The sequence below is a fragment of the Mastigoproctus giganteus genome, chromosome 7, assembly GCF_048544385.1.
Source record: "Mastigoproctus giganteus isolate SK-2022 chromosome 7, ASM4854438v1, whole genome shotgun sequence".
Classification (NCBI taxonomy): Eukaryota; Metazoa; Arthropoda; class Arachnida; order Uropygi; family Thelyphonidae; genus Mastigoproctus; species Mastigoproctus giganteus.
The window spans coordinates 84,920,022-84,942,353 of record NC_143581.1 but is presented as its reverse complement, the minus strand read 5'-3'; the positions used below and the strand labels follow the sequence as shown (position 1 = coordinate 84,942,353).

Here is a 22,332-nt window from a genome sequence, read left to right as displayed (position 1 = left end):
TCTCTTTCATTTTCTAAAACCCTAAGTCCTTCAGGTTGTCACAAACATTCTACCTGGGAGTCTAAAACGTTGATATTCAGGTGATATGCAAGTCAAGTGGACCCAACTTCGGCGAAGTCCGGACAGTCTGCGACAGCAAATCCACTGCTTACACCTTTACGATGGAGGGATTGTTAGTAATCCTGGATATAACGACCATGCACAAGCACAATTGGGGTGCCCAACCAGTGTGAACCAACGTAAGCAAAGATGCAATTATGGTACCCACACCACACCACATGGAGGAATGCCACCCCTCTGTGTTACCAGGCAATACTAGGTGGTAGATGACTCTCATCAAGCAGTGCAATACCACCACCACTTTGCTTATTGGAGGCTTGAAGTGGTGGAACTCATGTTCAGTCTCCACAGCTAAATTCCAGTCGACCCTTCCCCATTCTTCCATCTTACAGCGTGACTGATGACCTTTGAAGTTATGATGAACATCATGGCGAGACCAATCTTCCTTAAATTTCAAGGGTACAGCTCTAAAAATGGTATTAGCAGGCCGGCCACTAGTTAGTACAACGGACCGAACCAATTGGTAACACTTTAGGAGGCTTCCCGATCAGCTAGTGTATAATCTCCTACCTCTACTCTGCCAGATAGTGACTGCAGGGAGCCCGAGCAGTGTGTATGCGTGGAGGCACTGTCAAGGCAAAGTTAAGTCAAGGATCTGGGTATATTCTTACCCATGTGTACGCCATATCCAAAAATTTCATTACTTCATACAGCGTGCCCGCACCCATGAGTTGTCAAACTAATTACTAGTTTGACAATTCATAACAATTCAATAAACTTACTAGAGTAAGCTTATCTGCAAAAAGCTTACTCTAGTAAGTACCTACCAAACACTACCTAGTTCATTGCACAAATATACGTGGTCTCAATTGTAATTTCAACGATGTCCATTTCCACTTGCAGTCTGCCAAACCCCACGTACTTTTCTGACAGAATCTCAGTTATCGGTTGATTCAACTACTGCTCATCTCAGTTGCCCAAATTATTTGCTATATGATTCCTTTCAGCTCAAAGGTGGTACTTGTGCACATGTCTATTCCAATATTCCCTGTCAGAGACTTTCTAATTTGGAGTCTCCTCTTTTCGATCTTCTCTGACTTAAAATCTCTCTAACTCATTATGTCAAATTCATCTGTTGTCTCTACCGTTCTCCCAATTCCACTAATCACTTGGAGCCCTTTGACTTCCTCTCTTTACAACCTGACTTTCTCCAGTCCAACTTTCCTAACAGTGAAGTAATTTTCCTTGGTGATTTTAATGTTCACAACTCCAGCTGGCTTCTGTTTTCTAGTCACACCGACCCAGCTGGTCGACATGCTGAGGCTTTTGCAATTACTAATGACCTTGCACAGATTGTTCCTTTACCTACGAGAATACCGGGCAATCCTAACCATATAGCTAACACGCTTGATCTTTTTCACACAAACAACCCTTCTAAGTACACGGTCGAAGTGAATGGTCCTTTATGCCCTTCAGATCACAACTTGGTGATTGTCTCTTCTCCAATGGAGCCTTTATCTGTTGGCTATTCCCAACCTCATACTGTTTGGCATTACAAGAATGCAAAATGGGACAACCTGCAAGATTTCTTTTCTTCTTTTCCTTGGTCGGATTACTGTTTCAAAACTTCTGATGTCAACATTTGCTCAGATCGTGTCAGTGAAATTATTCTTGCAGAAATGGAATCCTTTATTCCACATGGAACTTTAAAATATTGTCTTTTATCTAAACCTTGGTTTTCCAATAAATGTGCTAAGGCTATTCAAGAGAAGAACGTTGTATATCGTAATTGGCTTGTTTCCAATTTTTCAGTTTCATTTTCTGCCTACACCAAAGTTCGCAACAATTGTAAAGCAGTTATTAATCAGTCCAAACTAAATTTTGAACAGGCTAAGAGTAGAAAATTTGCTTCTTGCCCTAATGATAGCCAAACATTCTGGTTTCTTAACAAAGCTACTGACCGCAGCTTTTGCCCATCTCGGTTCCCCTCTATCAAAACCAGATGGTTCTGTTGTCATTTCAGCCAAGGATAAAGCTGGCTTGCTAGCATCCCATTTATCTTCCAACTCCTGTATTAATGATCTTGGTAAAACACTTCCCACCATTCCTAACATGCTCCATTGAATGCCTCCTGCGGTCTTCTGTTAAAAGGATGTCAGAATTTTGACGAATCTTGATGGTAAGAAAGCTCAAGGTCCTGATGGTATTTCTCTACTTGTTCTCAAAACCTGTGCTCCTGAATTTACTCCTGTTCTTTGCTGCCTTTTTTCACTTTCTTATTCCAAAGGTATTTTTCCTTCTGCTTGGAAATTTGCTCATATCCAGCCAGTTCCTAAAAAGGGTGACAAATCCCTCCCATCAAATTATCGTTCCATTGCAATTACTTCTAATCTTTCTAAAGTAAAGGAGAATTCAATTAACTGCCAACTCCCAGTTTCCATTGTTTTGGATGCTCCTGTTCCCTGGGAACCGAAGTACACCCCTTCCTTGCCATTAGCCTTTGTCAAGCTTAACGCTGACCTTCATAAACGTTGTCTAACTAGAAACCCTCCTTCTGATCAACGATCTCCAGTATGGATTCCGTCAGTGTCAATTCATCGGTGATATTCTGGCTAATATTATCCATTTATGGACAAATTCAATGGAAAAGTTCGGTTCAACACAAGCAGTTGCTCTTGACACCTCAAAGGCTTTCGATCGTATTTGGCATAAAGGTCTTCTAAACAAGCTTCCATCTTACGGCTTGCCAACTGTTTTTTATAATTGGTTATCCACTTTTCTTTCCGATTGCTCACCGAAGGTGATGGTAGATGGCTCTCTGTCTTCTAACTTCTCCACTAATGCTGATGTCCCCCAACTTTCAGTTCTTTCCCCCCACTCATTTACGCTTGTATATTAATGACCTTCTTCCATTGATTGGAAATCCTATCCATAGTTTTGCCGATGATAGCACACTGCATTCCACTTTCCATTTTGAGAAACCTTACCCCTGCATAATCGGCTTCAACTTCTTGAATATCCGCTACCAATTACTGAAATGCCGATCTCCATGCTATTCTCCAGCGGGGCAAAGACAACATAGCTGACTTCAACCCTCCTTAACTCTGTCCTGACTTATATCTTGCAAAAAGGATTCTTCTGCTCATATGCTTATCTTTGGTGACACTCCAATTTCTAAGCAAAATGATATATCTCTTTTGGGGATTATTCTGACTTCTAATCTCTCTTGGCACAAGCACATTACAAATATTGCTTCATCTGCATCTAAAAAACTTGGTGTTCTCTTTCATTCTCGGCGTTACTTTTCTTCCAAACAGCTGTTCACTCTATACAAATTGCAAATCCCCTCTACCATGGAATATTGTTAACACATCTGGGGCAGTGCCCCCAAAAACCTCTCTCTCTCTCTCTCTCTCTCTCTCTCTCTCTCTCTCTCTCTCTCTCTCTCTCAGGCTTCTTTAGATTTCATTGAGAAAAGGGCAGTTAGGTTAATTAATGACTCCTCTCTAACAGTCTCTCTCCACTCTTTGTCTCGTAGTTTCTGCTGCATGCCTTTTCTACAGATACTTCCATGGGCACTGTCCTTCTGGTTTCTATAATTCCCACTCTCTCTCTTTCAAAACAGCCCAAACAATTTCTGCCACCAGTCAACATCCATTTACTATCCAACTTCAAACTCACAGAACTAACTTTTTATCTTCCTCGTTTATTCATTCAACTGCCATTTTCTGGAACAATCTTCCTTCCAGATTTCGACACTAAGCCTGATATACCTTCTTCAATATCATTGATAAATATATAAAACACCAATGGGCCCAGCACCGATTTCCAGAAAATTACAGTCTACAAAAGTTCAAGTCTAATGTCAACATATCTTCTTTCATCTTCTCAACCTCCAACCCAAGCAGGGTACTAAGTACTATAGGTTCTAATACCTCTCATGTTTGGGGTTTTCATAAATAAAAAAATAAATAACTCTAGTACCACACAGTTAGTACGTTTCTCTGGGGTTACTTCTACCCATATTCAGTACTTTCATTTGTCAATGTTAAACTTCAGTTGCCACTTCTCAGCCCATCTGCCCAAATTTTCTAGATTCTGTTGCAGTAGTACACTGCCATTACTGTCATTAACCAACCATTGTATTATCTACAAACTTCGACACTAAGCCTGATATACCTTCTTCAATATCATTGATAAATATATAAAACACCAATGGGCCCAGCACCGAACCCTGTGGAACTTCACTAATAACATTAGTCCACGAAGAGCAGCTTCCATTGATTACCACGCTCTGTCTTCTCCCACTCAACCACCCTTTTATCCATTGTAGCAACTTACCCTTAATACCATTCTGCTCCAATTTGTGCAGTAGCCTTCTGCGCAACAGTGTCAAAAGCTTTCCCGAAATCCAAGTATATGATATCAAAATTATTTTTTGCATCCAGTTCCTTTGTAACCACATCATAGTATCCAATCAAATTTGTCAGATTTTCCAATACCTCTCTGACCCATGCTGTGTCTGAATTATTGCTGCAGACGTCTAGATGATCCTGCAATGCATCTTTAACCAGTGACTCCATTATTTTTACCTGGAACAGAAGTTAAACTAACTGGCCTGTAAAGTGTCACCCTTCAATCCCTGTTTGTGAATTGGGTATACATTTGCACATCTTCAGTCCATGAGGATCTCCTCTGAGTCCAACAATGCTTTCATAATTAGGGCTAAGGGTTTGCTTAATTCCTTTGCCACCTCCTTTAATATAAATGGATAAATCCCATCCACCCCAGGTGCCTTTCTTATGTTTAACTTCAATTTTTCCTCCACTTTGCTCTCAGTTATTACAAAATCATTAAGCAACCTGCTACAATTTGATAACCTTCTGGCATTTTCCTTCCTTATTAACTCCTCATGTGTGAATGTAGATGCAAAAATACTCATTCAGTTTGTTTGCTATCTGAGGGGATCATTAACAGTTGAATCATTGATATCAATGTTCCAATCTGATTCATCCCCTTCCTTTTAGAGTATATATATAAGAAAAGAAATACTTGCTGTTCTTCTTAGCATCCTTTGCCAAAGATTTCTCATAATCTGCCTTTGCTTGTCTAATCTCCTTTGATTACACACTAGCTTATATCTGTTAAAAGAGGGTGTTATACAAAAATTATCCAGTAGGTTGAAAGTAACAACCAGTTTCATTGGTAGAGTTAACATCCATGTCACAATTTTGAATTGGAGCAACGAATGAAATGTCAAATTTATTCCTTAAACTTGGAATATATGCAATAGAAACGCAACAAATGTTAAAAACTGTTAATAGTAATGAAATGTTAAGCTGAAAGTTAAAGAGCTGCAGTTACATGTTCAAGAGTTGCATGTTCAACCTGCAGCACGTGGCTCACGAGCTGCAGGTTGCCAACCCCTGCTGTAATCCATTAGGGTTCCATTACCTGTATACCTGTGGGTGGGAAGGATGAAGTGACATCTGGATACACATGTGGGATGCCAAAATGGCACTCTCAAATACAGGACACCCTCACCCTGTATTCTTACTCTCATTCCCTGAACTGGGTGGGCTCTCAGACCCAGGATACTATCCCTCCTGGTGCTTCCCTTCTACATGCATCCGGAGGATGCCTTCCTTCCCTAGCTCCTTTCCTTTATCCGCTTTGATACTTAGTACTCACTGGGTTTGGCGAATACCACTTCTCCCTCCTTTATTATTCCCTGACTCACTTTCACTTCCCCCCCCTTCAGCTCCAGAGTTTGCCCAGTCAGATAACTTAATCCTTACTATCTGGCCCAGCTCCCTGAGCTAAGAGGCCAGATAAACGAAACTCCACACTACACTACAAGAACCACATATCACTCATACTATCTGGCCTTTACAGGGCACTGTATTCAACACAAGAAACTGATTGCAGAGTTATGGGAACAACCGGTGCTGCTTGACCCTAAACACTATATACGTTCCTTTTGCAGTAAAACCCACCATAAGGATTGGATCCAGCTAACCCTGACCCTAGAGCAGTAATACAAGGAACCTGGACCTCTTGTTGGTCTCACCTCCCTACCTAATTGAATAGAATCCGAATACAAATAATAACCCTGATTTTACCAACCCCAGTGAATAAAACTCAGCAGCCTATCTGTGACTGGATGACTATGCAGCAAATATATAAGGATATAACACAATGAACTAATTACCTAAATCCTCCTCTGTCGCTTCCATCATCTCTCTCTCTGAAAAAGAGCCCATGTTGCTTAACATGGACACTTCAGCACACTGTGATCACTGCCACCTAGTGGTTCCTTTATCTGCAGATTCTTAATGCATGAAGAATCACTACTGATAATCAGATCAAGAGTATTACTCCCTCTAGTTGCCCTCCCAAACATGCTGGTGTAGAAAACAGCATCCAATAAATCCACAAAAGCCTTGCTAGTGTGTGAGTGACCAACCAACAAATTCCAGTCAATATCTGGGAAATTAAAATCCACCATTATAAGACTTTCTGATTTACTGGCCCATTCTATTTCCCTGAACAGTATCTTATTATACTCATCAGAGTCATTAGGCCTATAGCACACTCCTACTCTCAATATTGATTTACCTATGCTTATGTCACACCAAACTGACTCGACACTGCCCTGTCCATCGATGTCGACTGGCTTCACTTCCTTGGATTTTATGTGTTTCTTAACTAATAGCATAACCCCTCCTCTCTTCCTATCCTGTCTATCCTTTCTTTAGACATTGTACTCCCCAAATTCCAGTTCTGCATTCCTTATATCTGTGTGACACCACGTCTCTGATATCCCAACAATATCTGCCTTTGATGTTTTGAGCAATACCTCAAATTCATCAAATTTATTTACTAAACTCCTAGCATTGGTGTACACGCAAGTATACATGCACCTGTTTCTATTCTTAGCTACCCTAACACAACCCATGTGTTTACTTGTACCGCAATGACTTCCAGCAATCTCTGAAATATCCTGCATCTTGTTTTTCAGGCTTTTGCTCATTCCAATAGAAGCAGTGCAAGAATCTTTCACCTCTGCCAGTGGCTACTGTTAATCTATTAGTCTGTCTCCCCCCAAGCTAGCAGTTTTCCGACCCACCTAACACTGCCTCGATAGCATCAGCAAATATTCTTGCACCCTTTCTATTTAAGTGTATCCCATCCCTGTAGAAGCAATCTCTCCTGTTAACAAGTACAGTCCAGGCTGAAAAAAATTCTACCCCTTGAGCCTTGCACAATTTTTCCAGGGCCGAATTGATCGACAAGGCTCTCATCATATACTCCCTCCTATCGTGTCTGGGCAGAATTGCAGACACTTTCAAATTCAAACCTACTTCATGGCTTTTTTTCAACAGTGACCTGTACTTGTTAAGTAATTCCGCTGGTCTCCTACTCTTAATATCATTAGTGCCAACGTGTACAACTATATCACCTTTTGTGCCCTTAAAAGATGATATCCGCTCTACAACGTCATCAACCTTTGCCCCTGGCAGACATACCCTGGTCCTGTTCCACCTATCCTTTTTACAAAGCATGTTCCCGGTTTCCCTGACAATAGTCACCAACAACTACTAGTTCCTGTGGGACCAGGGCATTCTGCCTTGGGGGGCTGCCTCTGTGTTGAAAGATGACCAAGTGCAAGCTCTGGCGTTGATGTGGGCAGCTGAGAGCTTGATGGGCCCCTCAATTTATTTCCTTCGTGGACATCCACCCTGTCCTTCAAGGTCTCATATAGGCCCAGAACAACGTTGAGTTGTTGCCTAATTTCCTTGCTCTCCTTGCATCGTGCACACACAAAGACATCCCCCATGGCAGTATCATGTCCTATACCCGATTGCTCCGCAAACATCAGCAAACAGTGCATCTTAAAAGGCTGTGATTCAGAGGGCAACTGCCCCCCTCAGTTCTCCCCTGAGCCACAGCACTCCCATTAGCTTGAGCCTTTTGCTTTGCTGCTCTGGTCTGAGTCATGATTTCGATTTACTGTCAATAAAATTACAATTTCAGAACAAAATTAAAACCTTAAACTTGTATCCTAACACAGTTATAACGCTATATTTATTTTTCAGTATCGAGTGTTATCTACGAGTTCCCTTTATATAACTTCCGTATCAAGTTATGTATTAATTATTTGTTACGTTTGTACTCTAAGTTGTTATATATATATATAGTTAAAAGTACAATTTAATTGACAATGAAGTTTAACAAGATTAATAGATTTACTGATTAACTGACAATATTATATTATGCACTATACTATACAAAGCTAATGCTATCGAATTCCGGATATGCTGTATCGTGTTACAATGGCGGTAATTACGAACGGTATTTCTACGGACTCTTAAGTATTGATTAACTTCCAAATCTCGCTGTCTCAATTTAGAATAAACTAAGGATCCTGACTAGGTCTATAGCTACTTACAGATAATTTGATATAACAATTGGTTAATAAATCGGCTAAATACGGTTAAAAACCTCTCGTTCAACGGAGCTGCAATTTGTAACACGTGGATTTGATACCGTTACCGATACTAAGTAATACCCACAAAATCTCTATCAAGTTAAACTTTAAACTAAGTATCGTAACTAGGAATATAAAACTACTCTAGAAAATAAGTAAATATGCCAATTTAAGCTAATAAAACAAAAAATAAATCAGAAAAAAACTTATCTTCTCCAGGTGCTGCAAAACAGCTGCGGCCGCACAGGCTACTCTCGAACCCAAATTGAAAGCAGATTATTGGAGTTCATGAGTGTAATGCCTCTGCGGCTGAAATACCTTAAGGCTAATAAACACCTTAAGACTGCCTCAGTCTTAAGGTGTTTATTCCCCCTTCCTGCTGTTTTAAAATAGGAAAACGAATTCTACAGATGGTGCATGTTATTGGTAGTGCCAGTAGAAGTCGTCTTACTATTTTTAAAACAGCAGGAATTGGGGATAAACAAGCTAAGACTGAGGCTGTCTGGAGAGTGTACCCATAAGTGAATTTCAGACCACTCATGAACTCCAATAATCTGCTTTTAATAATGAGAAAAAACTAATCAATAGATTGTTATCGACTTCTACTGCCACTACCGATAACATGAACCATGTGTTTACTGAGAATACAGGGAGAAACTGCGGTAGCGGGAAACGAATTTGTCTGGTAAAAGTTTCCCAAAGTTTGCATTGGTTCTCATGTTGGCTTTTTTACCTTAGCCAAACTGTCTAGTTAATGAAATGGTCTTATCACAAACAGAATAAAGTCTGCCCTTTGCAAAGAGTGGCCCTGCTATTGCAGTGCTTTCAAATAAATGGCATTGCCAAAAGATTAACTGCCATTTATATAAAAGAGACCACTTAACATCTTATGAGGAAACAATAATTCCTGAAACAAGTTGCCACCACAGTGTCTTGTCTGTTAAATATATATATCACATTAACCTTTTGCCAATACTGTTTGTTTGCAAATAGTAGCAATACCACGGGAAACTCGTTAAAGGCAAAATTTGTTTTTATATGAGCATTGGAATCACTGCATTACAGAGGCAGTTTCCTGACTTCATATAATTTCTGTGAAGAGTGATCACTCCAAGTATCAGTCGTTTCTGTCATTTCCGGCATGAGTTGTTTGGAGCATTTTAACATCAACAGATGCATCTGAATGAGATTCAGAATTCACATCACTTGAACAGAATTCTATTTCAGTATCACATGACATATTATTAATAAATTATTCAATGTCATCAGATTCAACATACTGTGCATCCTTGTTGGTTTTCGTTGTGATGTCCCAAGCTTTGCAGTAAATGACCCTTTAGGATAAAGTTTTATTGGTAAACACTTTTTACACAAAATTTTATCAGCGAACACGCACACACACACACACACACAGGATGTTTTGTTTTTCATAAACTAAAGAATTAAAATTCGGCAAGCATAATCTTCAGAAAATTTTACCTATTCTTGTGGAAAATACTAAACTGGATAAAATAACTTTCAATATAACCAAATAAAAAATACTAAAATAGATAAAATAACTTCAACATAAGCAAAGGACATATGAAACTGTAAAACAAGTAACAACTTGTACAGAACAACTTGTAAGTAACAACTTGTACTCTAGACAGTGAAATTGATGCTAAGCAAAATCTGAGCCATAATGCAATATGCCCATGGTTCAATTAGTGTGATGATATCACTCAGTTGTTCATTTCATGTGCCTTTCCTTTTACAGCACTCATTTACTTTACTGACTGCAATATCTGCTTTGAGGCACAAGAATTAAGATGCAAGTTTCTGTTCTGGCAGCGAATGTATCAATAGGCACTGCTCTTCTTGGACTAATGGTATTAGGGGAGTAACCCTAAGGTTCGGTACTGGGCCCCATTGTTGTCTATATTTATTAATAATGATACTGCTTATAAGGCTTAATGTTGTGACACAAATGTTTGCAGGGTGGTGAATGACAGCAATAAGGGTAAACTACTGAAAACAAGATCTAGAAAAATTAAGTAGATGAGATCATAACTGGCAAACGAAGTTTAATAGTGACAACTGCAAAGTACTTCCTATGATGAGCAGTAATCTCAAATTAACGTAACAGCTGTGCGATGCCACACTCAGGCACTGGAGAATAAAAAAGATCTGGGAGCAACTGTGTACTCAGATTATGAAGTTCTCTTAGCAGTGCACACAGGCTTGTGAGCTTGCTTTCTTGCATCATTTACCACTGCTACTACTACCACCTACTAATAATAATTTTCTCCACTGAGAAAAAAGCAGTTGATTATGCAAAACTTTAATTTAGAAATCATAAAATCTAAATAATAATACTTAGTCCAAAAATGACAAAAAAAGTCCAATCAACAAATCGCATAAACCTAAAGATAAGCAAGATGGCCTTTGGTGGCTTTTAATTAAAACACCCTGTATATGCACACACAATGGAACTCTACATTTGTTTGCTGTATGTCATTCATGCAATGAGTCGCAATTTCATTGTTGGCAAGAACACAGTTAATCACAATAAGCTATTTGTTCTTGGAATAACAATGTTTAAACTATTACAATAATTCATCTCTAATAATACCGCTTTATCGTATATTTATCAAAGTTAATTTGAGCTTTCTAATGATAATAATAACCAATTTCAGATTTTATACATGGGGAAATCTTTCTACACAGTCATGTTAAAAAATGTTATGTTGGCAGGCATGAAATTTCCAATTTTTTTATGGCCATATTACTTGAAGTTTAACAGATGTAATGACATTGGCTGCAAGTTAAAATGATAAAGAAGCAATACTAAAAATTCCACATCACATCACACTTGAATAGAACATATTTTAAGAAATGTGTTTTTTTTTTTTTTTTTTGTATGCTATAAAATTTTACCAATGTAGCCACTTGACAGTTACATAAATAAATACTATTTATAATATGAGAGAAATTGAACAAAACTGTTGCACATCTGTTAATTCACCATGTTGCACATGACCGTGAGGCCAGGAGTTAACAACATGAGGTGTTATGCTTATTGTTAATAAATTATAACATGCATAACATAGATAAAGTAAAACAGTTAAAAATGAATTATAATCAGAGATGAAGATGAAAAAATGCAAAATAAAACAGTTTCAGAGACTCAGCCGGAACACTAGCTTTCCTGAATTGAATTTGGAGCAGAAAGAATTGTTTTATGATTTTTTTTTTAACTGTGACAAATCTTTTGGGGGGGGGGGGCACAGTCTACTACAGAATGACGTTGTTTTGGTATGAACCTGTCTTTTATACAGGGTCTGTTGCTTTGACAGGTAAGTGCAGGTTTTGACCTTGATCCAGGTGGTGGCCCCTGCCATGAATACTGCTTCCAGATATTTGGTTCAGAGATGTGCCAGCAAACGCTAGCACATCTCTGAACAAAGTTCTGATTGTGAAGATGATTGTCAAATGCACCTGTCCATCTAGGTGCATTTCACAATCATTCGATAGTAAGAATCAGAGCTATAATGCTCAATACATTCAACGTTGATATCAATATTGTTAATTTTAATTATTGTTAATTATTTCTTACTGTAATGCAAGATTTTTGATTTTTTTAATTGTTTTCGTTTTACTTTCTGGAGAGTATCATACAGAAGTGTTCTATGTATCATGTTGAGGTAAACTTCTCTTATTCTTTTACAAATATTTCACAATCACATATTCAAATTATATGCAAATTTCCTCCTACTGGAAGTAGTTTGCAGAAAATTAGCAGTCCCACTGCAAGCAAAGTTTGGAAAATTTGGAAAGTTTTGTTGTAAAATATGTTTTTGATAACATTTTTAAAAGGAAATATCCACGGCCTCCGTAGCCAAGTGGGCAGGAGCGGGAGTGCAGTAGCACACGCTCTGAGTAGACCGGGGTTCAAGCCCCTGACTGCTGAATACGGTCGATCTGCCAACCCGCACTGGACCAGCATGGCAGATTATGGTCCATTTCCCTCAGCATGAATTGTTGAGGAGGCTTCCATCCTGCAGTGGGTTGATAATGGCTGCACTTTACTTTTATCCACTCTATATGTATTTTTTCAAGCCCCTGACTGCTGAATACGGTCGATCTGCCAACCCGCACTGGACCAGCATGGCAGATTATGGTCCATTTCCCTCAGCATGAATTGTTGAGGAGGCTTCCATCCTGCAGTGGGTTGATAATGGCTGCACTTTACTTTTATCCACTCTATATGTATTTTCTGGAAGGCTCCTCTCTAATTATTATATATACAGAATTTAAAACATTTCATTATTAAAATTTGAGTTCATATAAACTCACAAAAGCAAATTATTATATTTAAAACAAGTTTAAACATTTTAAACAAAATGAAACACAATTGAACTTTAAACAAAAGTTTTATTGTAAAATACGTTTTTGATAACATTTGTAAAATGCCATTTCACAAATGCATCGGCAACATTATTACTTACATTATAACTTTGTACAGCACATACTCTCTCTATACAGTTGCCAAATATTGCTGGACATGAAAAATTTAGTGTGCAGGTTGATGACCAACTTCTCAAAATTTTTTGATCTTCAGACTGTAAAACAATAACAATCAAAACAGAGAAAATATCTACTGAATTTCAATACCACTTAATCAATATAGACAATACTACTTTACATAAAACTAGAGAACAGCAGAAAATTCAATAACTAAAAATAATTTCATTCAACATAATAATAAGATCAACCTGTAATATCATCCTTCATCAACATGGTATAAAATTACAATGTCCATCATTAATTCATTCCTTAAAAGGAAACAACATTTTATAGACTTGCATATTATAATGATAACTCGACTCATTTTTTGGATAAACAAACACCAAAACTAGTTTAGATAATTTTATTGATTTAAACATATGTATACAAACCATTAATCACTCTCAATCTATATAGTAGGAACATAAAATCCCAAAGTTAAGGACAGTTAATTCCTGGTGGTATCATTCTTTTTCTTCTTCTTCTTGCAAAACAAATCTAGAGTTGGCAGCATCCTAGTCTTTTTCCTTTTTCAGGACTTCCTTTCAGTTACAATGATCAGTGGAAACAACTGAAGAGTGGTTTCTACCAATCATGTCCAGCACATGGAGGATATGATTGGTAGATCATTTCCTGCACATGAAGGGATAGAAACTGCACTTCTATGGCTTCTATCTCTCCATGTGCAGGACATTCTCCAGTCACAGAACAACTTCTCTAGTACTTATCTAAAAGCTCCTTAATTGCTTCCTAATGCTCGAAGAAATCCATCAGTGCTGAAGTTCTTGGTTTCTTCTCCATCTCTTCAATGAAATCCAAAGAACACAATTTGAGAAAAATGAATAAGCTCAATTGAACCAGGCCAACAGTTCTTTCACATCAGAGAGACCTAATTCCAAATTCACCAGTTACCCTGCCCAACAATAAATTTCTTTAAATTCAGGAAAATCAATGACAATCCAAGAAAATCAACGACAGTCAGGTTATAACCTCATTCATTCACATAACATTTGTATAGTCAGACTGACTTCATCATATGTGATTTCTGGGTGTTCTATTGCATTCTTGACACAAACATTTCCAAAATTCCCTTCAAAGTAGGCCTCCAATCATTTAGTAAACATGTAAAACTGATTTCATACTTGAGGGAAAGAAAATGGACATCATTCTATCTCCATCATGCCATCACTAATTCATCTCATCAAGGTTGTCTCAATGACTGGAGCATTGCTAACAGTCTGTAATGCCTTCTCTGTCAAGTTGTTCTTGTTGAGTTAATTTTTTTCTGCACGACATGTATGACAGCAGGACAGCTTTTGGAACAAGGCTCTTAACCCAAGCTTTCTTGTTTGACTTCCAACTCACATGAAAACACAAGCTAAAGTCTTACAAAATTCTCGGATTCTGAAAGTGGTAAATGAGCATCACTTTCAACTTGAAATCCCAAGCAGCAATACCTCCCAGAAGTCAGTTGATTCTTATATGATTTATGACCTAGCAAGTTCTCATCTATCGTGAAAGTTCTGTTGGAACATCTTCTTCTGGAACAGTCGAGTTCAAGAACTTCTTTAAAATTACATCTAAGCTCGTCAATAATTTATGTACACTTGCTGATATAGCTCCCTTCTAACTGGACATTAGCATTTGTTGACTCACAAAAATAACCAAACACAAAAATCAACTGAATCAATTTGTAAAGGCCACAAAAAAAAAAAAGAATTCCGTGCTTTTACTAAGTTAAATAAAGAAAAAAAAATTGTCCCACAGAACTATATCCATCTTATCATACCTATACTCTTCTCTCCTGCAAAAGGTACCAATCCAGCCCCCCTAAATTTCACCAAATTTAAACCTCAACCACTCTAGCCAAGGGACATTATGCAAAATCTTTGGCTAACAGTGCCAACCCTAGTTGTTTTCACCCCCAATCAAAAAAATGTTTAACTGGTCTTTCTCTTCCCCCCCACAACTTTCTGCTCACTTTCGCAATTTTTTTACTTCAAAATTTAAAAAATTAAAACAGAAAATCTGCATTCTGTAATAAAAATGTTAGTGTCTTCAAGTGCATTCAGTTTCTCACAAAGTAAAAGAATTTATATGAACTGAATTTTTCTGGCTTTTATGCTTGAGTAGATTAAAAATTTTGAGAAATCTAAATTTTTTGCAATGCCTGCTTTCGCACTTAAATTAGTGCAAGTCTGCACAAAAGATTTTGAGACATTGTGGACTTCAAATAATTTCAGATTTGAGAAACTGTGCTCACCAGAAGCCACTAGTAATGTTAAAAGAATGTGTAATATGGCTGTAACTTGTAATGCTAAACCACTGCACTGGCACCAAAACAACATGGAAACCGGAATGGATGGGGTGGCACAGTACTCAATTACACATAAGCAATTGTGAAATAGTGATTCATGATTGAATTAATGAATAATGCTAACACATTTATTTGTATTCACATTATGAATTATTGTTTCTAGTATACTGATGGAATGATGCCACCCCTCCCCCCAAGCAAGCACTTGCTTTACTGGTGCCTATGGCCAGCCAATGTTGGTAAAGGACGCAAAGGAAAACAGAAGAGACTTCTATACTTATGTAAACACGTGAAGGAACTGGTCCAAATTGATATCGATAAATTAATTGTTAATGATCCTGATCAGGTTGCTAACAAACTAAATAGGTATTTCACGCATCTACATTCACACATGACAAATTGTTTAAGAAAGGGGATAACAGAAGTTTATCAAACTTTAAGGGATTTTATAAAATGATTTTCTGTTAACTGAAAAGAAACTGTTAAAGTTGAACATAAAAAAAGGCACCTAGGGTGGATGGAATCTATCCAATTATATTAAGAGATGCAGCAAAGAAAGTAAGCAAACACTTAGTCATAATTTTAAGAGCATTTCTGTATTCAAAGGAGATCCTGTGGACTGAAGATGTGTGAATATATCTCCAATTCACAAAGGGGGGATTACCAAGAAATCCCCCTTTGTCTCCAATTTATCTCCAATTACCAAGAAAGGCTTCAGTTCTGCAAACAGCTGCCCTATTTGTGTCTCGGGGACCAGGCACCAGTAAGCTGATCTGATTGAGGTTTTGAATGGCTTGGGCAACCTAAATGTTGATGGGATTCTTCCTCTTCCTCAAACAATGCACTTGAGGGAACATAACTTCAAAGGGTGACATGAGTAATTATACAACTGTTAGCTTAACTTCTGTTCAAAGGGAAAATAATGGAGTCACTGGTTAAATAAGTTATGCAGGACCACCTAGACAGGATGTCCAGTTATACTTCACTCACAGCATTAGTTCATTAAGATCTTGTCTGAACTTTTTAATTTTGTAACGGTGTGTGGCACAACATCGCTCCCCAATAAATGTGTGAGCAGGTATGGTCAGTGACTGCTTAGTTGGCCCATACCTGTTACAGTCCCACATGAACTCCACTAAATAGCAGATCTTTCTTGAACAAGTTCTACCAGGGTTACCTGATGATGTTCCAGCAAACGTGAGACGCAACATTTGGTTTCAACATGACGGGGCGCCTGCCCATTATGGAAGGCGTGTTGGGCGTCGATGGATTGGCCATTGTGGACCCGTTGCCTGGCCCCCACGCTCACCTGATTTATCGAGCCTTGAGTTCTTTCTGTGGGGGGACCCTCAAATCTATTGTGTATGAATTGCCTGTGGAGATGGAAATGGATCTCGTGGTGTGTTTGACCGTGTCCACCAATCCGTGCTGCGTCAGTGTCACGCATGCATCGCGTCTCATGGTGGAACCTTCGAGCATCTGTTGTAACATCATGAAATGCATCCATCTCGTACTCCATTGTTAATTTATGTCAAATAAATGTTTGCCACTAATTACTGTCTTGTGTCATTTCTGCTTCTACTTTCCCGTGACGTTTCCGGTTATGGGTTCCTATGCGATTCACATTCCTTTAGATGTTACCTATCTCCCCTAAACATTTGTACCAATATTTTTAGACATCCTGTATAATTATTTACCTCCGTTTACATAGGTCACTTAGGAAAAGGCCTTTTGCTTTGGGTTCCATAATACATGAAGAATATTGTTGCATCCGAAAGAGCAAGACTGAAATATTTACAAATTATACAAATATTTAAAATATTTACAAAATATTAAACTACAGTATTTACAAATACACAATATTCATTAATATACAAAAAAACATTACAATGGAACATCAAATGTTAGACAGTGAATCAAGTGCGCAAGGTTGGTGAATGTTATGGAGGCAGTTGTCAATAATTAATTGCATTTGTAGTGATGTAATTGCCTCGCCCTATTCTCCCACTGGCTGAATAAATATCACTAGGAGGAAAACTCTTTTAATGTATAGATAGATATATATATATATATATATATATATATATATACACACACACACCTTTCTTCGATTCTAAAATGCACTTTTTTCCCCCTATAAATGTCTCTACAAACGGGGTGTGTCTTAGAATTGATGGCATCTTACAATCGCAGTTTTTTTTCAAATTTTCCTGCGCTTACACAGCATCACACGTTTTGTTTTTATGTGGAAACGCCGCCTCCAAGTTTCACCATTATCGCACTCTCCAATTCCACTGGAAAATAAACTCCAGAATTGGAGTGGCATGGGTGATTTCATGTGCTTTCAAAATGTGAAGCTACCGTTATTTCATCATAGTGGAGCTCACTCAGCGAAAACAAGGAAGTTTTGTTTGTATCTTCGAAAGTACGTAAGAAGTGGAGTTAATGTATTTCATTAATTTTGATCCCTTATTGCACATTAAAATGTCAAAAAGATTGCACTACGAAGCCACATTGAAACAAAAAGTTGTGTCATGGAAATAGAGCTGCGGGTCAACATTTTGACATTAGTGAAGTAAACGTTCGTCTTTGGAGAAATGATCGCAATTCCATATTTTCGTGCAAAGCAACAACCAAATGCTTTACAGGACCTAAGAAAGGAAGATTTCCACAAGTCAATGAAGCTGTGATACGTTTTGTAACAGAGACACACGCAAAAGGATTACCCATCACTCGACAAGTCATGCAACTGAAAGCCGGAGAAATTGCCAAGTCCCTCATAACAGAGAAAATAATTTTTAAAGGCAGTCACAGCTGGTGCGACAGACTCACGAGTTCTAGCGGATTATCGTTACGGTACCGAACATCTATCTGTCAAAAAATTCCTGCAGGCTTTCACCAGAAGCTGATTAACTTTCAGCGACAGGTGATGAAATTAAGGAAAAACAGAAACTATGAGTTTAGTCAAATTGGAAATGCTGACGAAACCCCGGCCAATTTAGCCAATCTTCCAGAGCGTATGGCTAAATGTTGTGTGGAATAGACGTCCTGGAAGTCTTCGTAACCCACCTAGCATGCTAGTACTTGATGCATTTCGTGGACATTTGTCTGAACGGGTCAAAAATAAAATTGTGCAAAAACGTGGCGACTTGGTTGTGATTCCTGGTGGCATGACTAGAAAGGAATATAAATCCTGGCTGTTGACCAATAACCTTGTGCTGACACCTTCTGGAAAAATTAAGAAGGCACCAGTACCAAAATTGGCAGAATGGGTATCAACAGCTTGGAAGATGATCCCAGAAAGAATAGTCAAGCACTCATTTAAAAAAATGTTGCATCACCAATGCTCTCAATGGCTCAGGAGATGATATATTATGGGATAATGAAGATAACAACAGCTCAGAAGAATCTGAACCTGAATGTGAAGTAGACTCTGATATTGATTCAGATGCAGATTTCGACAGCTCAGAAGATTCAGAAATAAATGATAAATAACAGTACTATTGTTGGTAGTAAATTGAATTCTATTATAATAAAACTATTTGTTAAATTTATTTTAGTGTTTTATTTTATTTTTTTTCTTAGAATCAAAGCTTTTTTTTTTTTTTTGAAATTAAAGTGCGTCTTACAATCGATGCTGTCTTAGGAATCGAAGAAATACGGTGTATGTGTTTATATATATATATATATATATATATATATATATATATATATATACATATACATATATACACGTGTGTATATATATATATATATATATATACATATACATATATACACGTGTGTATATATATACACACACACCCCATATTTCTTTGATTATTTATATATATACACACAAACACACACCGTATTTCTTCGATTCTAAGATGCACCTTAATTTCAGAAAAAAAGCTTTGATTCTAAGAAAATAAATAAATAAAATAAAACACAAAAATAAATTTAACAGATAGTTTTATTATAATAGAATTCAATTTACTAACAACAGTAGTACTGGTATTTATCAATGTATATATATATATATATATATATATATATATTAGTTAATTTTATCAAATGGTATCTATCTGTAGGGAATTAGGTGTATGAGGACCAAACTAACAAGTTAGTAAAAGAAACTAGCTTTAGTCTGGATGGCCTATATTCTAAAAGTGAAAGCTAATAATAGAATGTAAAGGAAAACAGAAATTAGAATAGTGAATATAACATTCTTCCACTTGGTCATCAGTCTGTTACTTCATCATGGGCTTTGAGCAGACTGATAGCCAGACTAAAAGAATGTCTCATACATAACTGTTTCAGATGCCCCTCTACCAGTTTTTCCTGAGTTTAACTCTTAGGTAATTGTAGAGGAAACAAATGTGGAATGGTAATATGTATTAAGTTTAAATTTTGTAAAATTATGTAATCAGCAAACTGGGATAGGTGACACTAAGCCCAATGGGTATGTATCAGCTTAAATGGTATTTTTTTTAATTTATGATATTCTTTTTTAATTTATGATACATATACAAAGGTAAGATTATTATTATATAATTAGTAATATTGGGTAACAAAATAAATCACTTTCAGATCCACAGAAAATAAACTAAAACAAAAGGGAGCAAGGAAACTGCATGATCAAAAAAAAAAAAAAAGTTTAAATCCTGTTTTTTTACTTGTCTCAATATTTATATTTTGTCACATCACAGGTTTGTTTGAAACATATCAGTTAATTTCATAAATTTACTTGCTGCTACTTTTTTTCTTCTTTCAATGTAATAAAAATTGCTGAAGAAGAGGCATTTTCTTCAGAAAAACAAAACAATGTCATAAATGTAAAAATGTCAACGATAAAAACAAAACAACAAATTCAAGTTATGCTTGTCCCTTGATCTTATGAAGTTGCAGAGTTCACAAATTCAAGGGAAAAGCTCATAAATTGAATGTCTGATATCAAAAATTTTGTATGTAAGGAAGTTTTTGTCCGTAAAACAGAGTTCGCAAAATACGAGTTCACTGCATTTTGATTTTCAAAACATACCATAACTTTTGGCTTACAGGATAAAATAATCATATTGCGTTGTTTCAACGGATTGGTATTAGTTTTGTATGTAAATATAACATGTATATATCTGCACATTTTTTTTAATCTCACCTTGACAGGTACAGGTTGATTATACAGTACCAGTTCAAGAGTATATATTTGCACTCAACACTGAAACTTCAACATTATACAGTGTACAGTTTGAACATGTCAAAAAACAGTTTGACCAGGTACTGTCAGCACCAGGAAACTGTGTTAACCTGCATACCAACAACACATATAAAAAAAAAAACCAAGTGACCAATGTCATTACCAGGAATCCATGTTTACTAGAAAGTACATTAAGGCTGTAAAATATGACAATCTTTATGTCTACACTGAAGGGAATATGCATATAAGTTCATCAGATGAGAATTAACTAATTTTTTTTATTCTTTTTATTTAGTGAATAGAAAGAAACGGATGTAAATCCGGAAAAACACAGCAGATAAAAATGCAGTAAATAACAACATTTAATCAAAAAGAACATGGGGGATGCGATTTCTTTTTCAATAAATTAGGAGTCAAGAAACTTTAGTTTAAAAAAAATTAAATTGGCATAAGCAACCACAGCTACCAGGAGACACACCTGTGATTACTTTTGGGTAATAAAATAAATAATATTAATAATTTCCTTCTTTTTTATTTTTCGGGAGAACACTTGCTTCATATATTTTAATTGGGCTCACTCCAGTTATGCGTACACCTTGTCACTGCGTTGCGGGCTTCGCCAAATTCGTGGGCGGGGGGGGGGGGGGGGTTCAAGCAAAAGAAGTGTGGGTTTTTTTAACATTTTTGGCTAGTGAAAAAGAAAAGGTTCAGTTAGTTTACGCCAGTAATTTGGGCCGGATTCAAGCAAAAGAAGCCACTTCCACCGGAGGTGTACCTATTAATCTGGAGAAAAACTTTAATTGTGTCAATTTTTATGAAAGTAATTAAAACCAAACTTATATTGAGAGAAAGTATGAATTCAGGAAAACTACAAAAATACTTACAGAAACTAACACTACACAATTATTCCCACTAGTAATAATAACATTTGATTCATCAGTTCCAGGAGATACTGGAAGGAGGAAAAAACGTTTGCTAGTCACAACGTTAAAAACAAAATACGGATCACGAATCATATCCATTACAGTAATTTCCTGGCGACTAAACATTCATATTCCTATGATTCCACGTAATAATTTCAAAACCAATAACCACACAGTTATAAATTGCTTACTACATTCTGTTAACGAAAACACATGTATTGAAAAACAATATTAAGAACAATAAATAAATGAAAGCGCCATCTAACGATATTAAGCAAAATCCATGAAACAATTGACCGATATCAGCAGCACAATATCCTTCAACATCTATTTAAGATACCTCACCGGTTAGGCCCGCACCGAGATATTTCAGGTGCAAACCTGAAAAATAAGTTTTGGCGCCACTTTCATTTTATTCACTTTTGAAACAAAAAAAAAAAAAAAAAAAAAAATATATATATATATATATATATATTAATGCACCAGAGTTTTAAACGTGTCCGATTGGTTTGTTTATATATATATATATATATATATATATATATATATATATATATATATATATATATATCGGATTTGTATATAATAAACAAACAAATCCGATTTATATAATAAATCGGATTTGTTTGTTTTTATTCACGAAAAACCTTGTTCACGACTCCTAAGACCGACTAACCCTGCCATGGAACTAAAGAAAAAAAAAACAAGCCCATAAACGTTGCTTGCGTGATTAACGGAATTCAACCTGAGCCATTACCACCTGGTGTGCAGGAATAATTACTATACTACCGCTAACACGCTTTGGGGAATTAGAGAAATA

At 36.8% G+C, this 22,332-nt stretch overlaps 1 protein-coding gene across 1 annotated transcript in view; it reads right to left on the bottom strand.

The window, feature by feature from the left end:
- LOC150083040 (nucleolar protein 11) overlaps positions 1-21,755 on the bottom strand; it is a 290,218-nt gene extending 268,463 nt beyond the window's left edge. Inside the window, exons 1-2 of the mRNA XM_090376991.1 lie at positions 21,474-21,755; positions 13,039-13,152 (exon numbers count right to left, since the gene is read on the bottom strand). Coding sequence (XP_090233117.1) covers positions 13,039-13,152; positions 21,474-21,638 — 279 coding nt within the window. The 5' untranslated portion in view covers positions 21,639-21,755. The remainder of the gene's footprint in view (positions 1-13,038; positions 13,153-21,473) is intronic.
- Between the last annotated feature and the right edge of the window lie 577 nt (positions 21,756-22,332).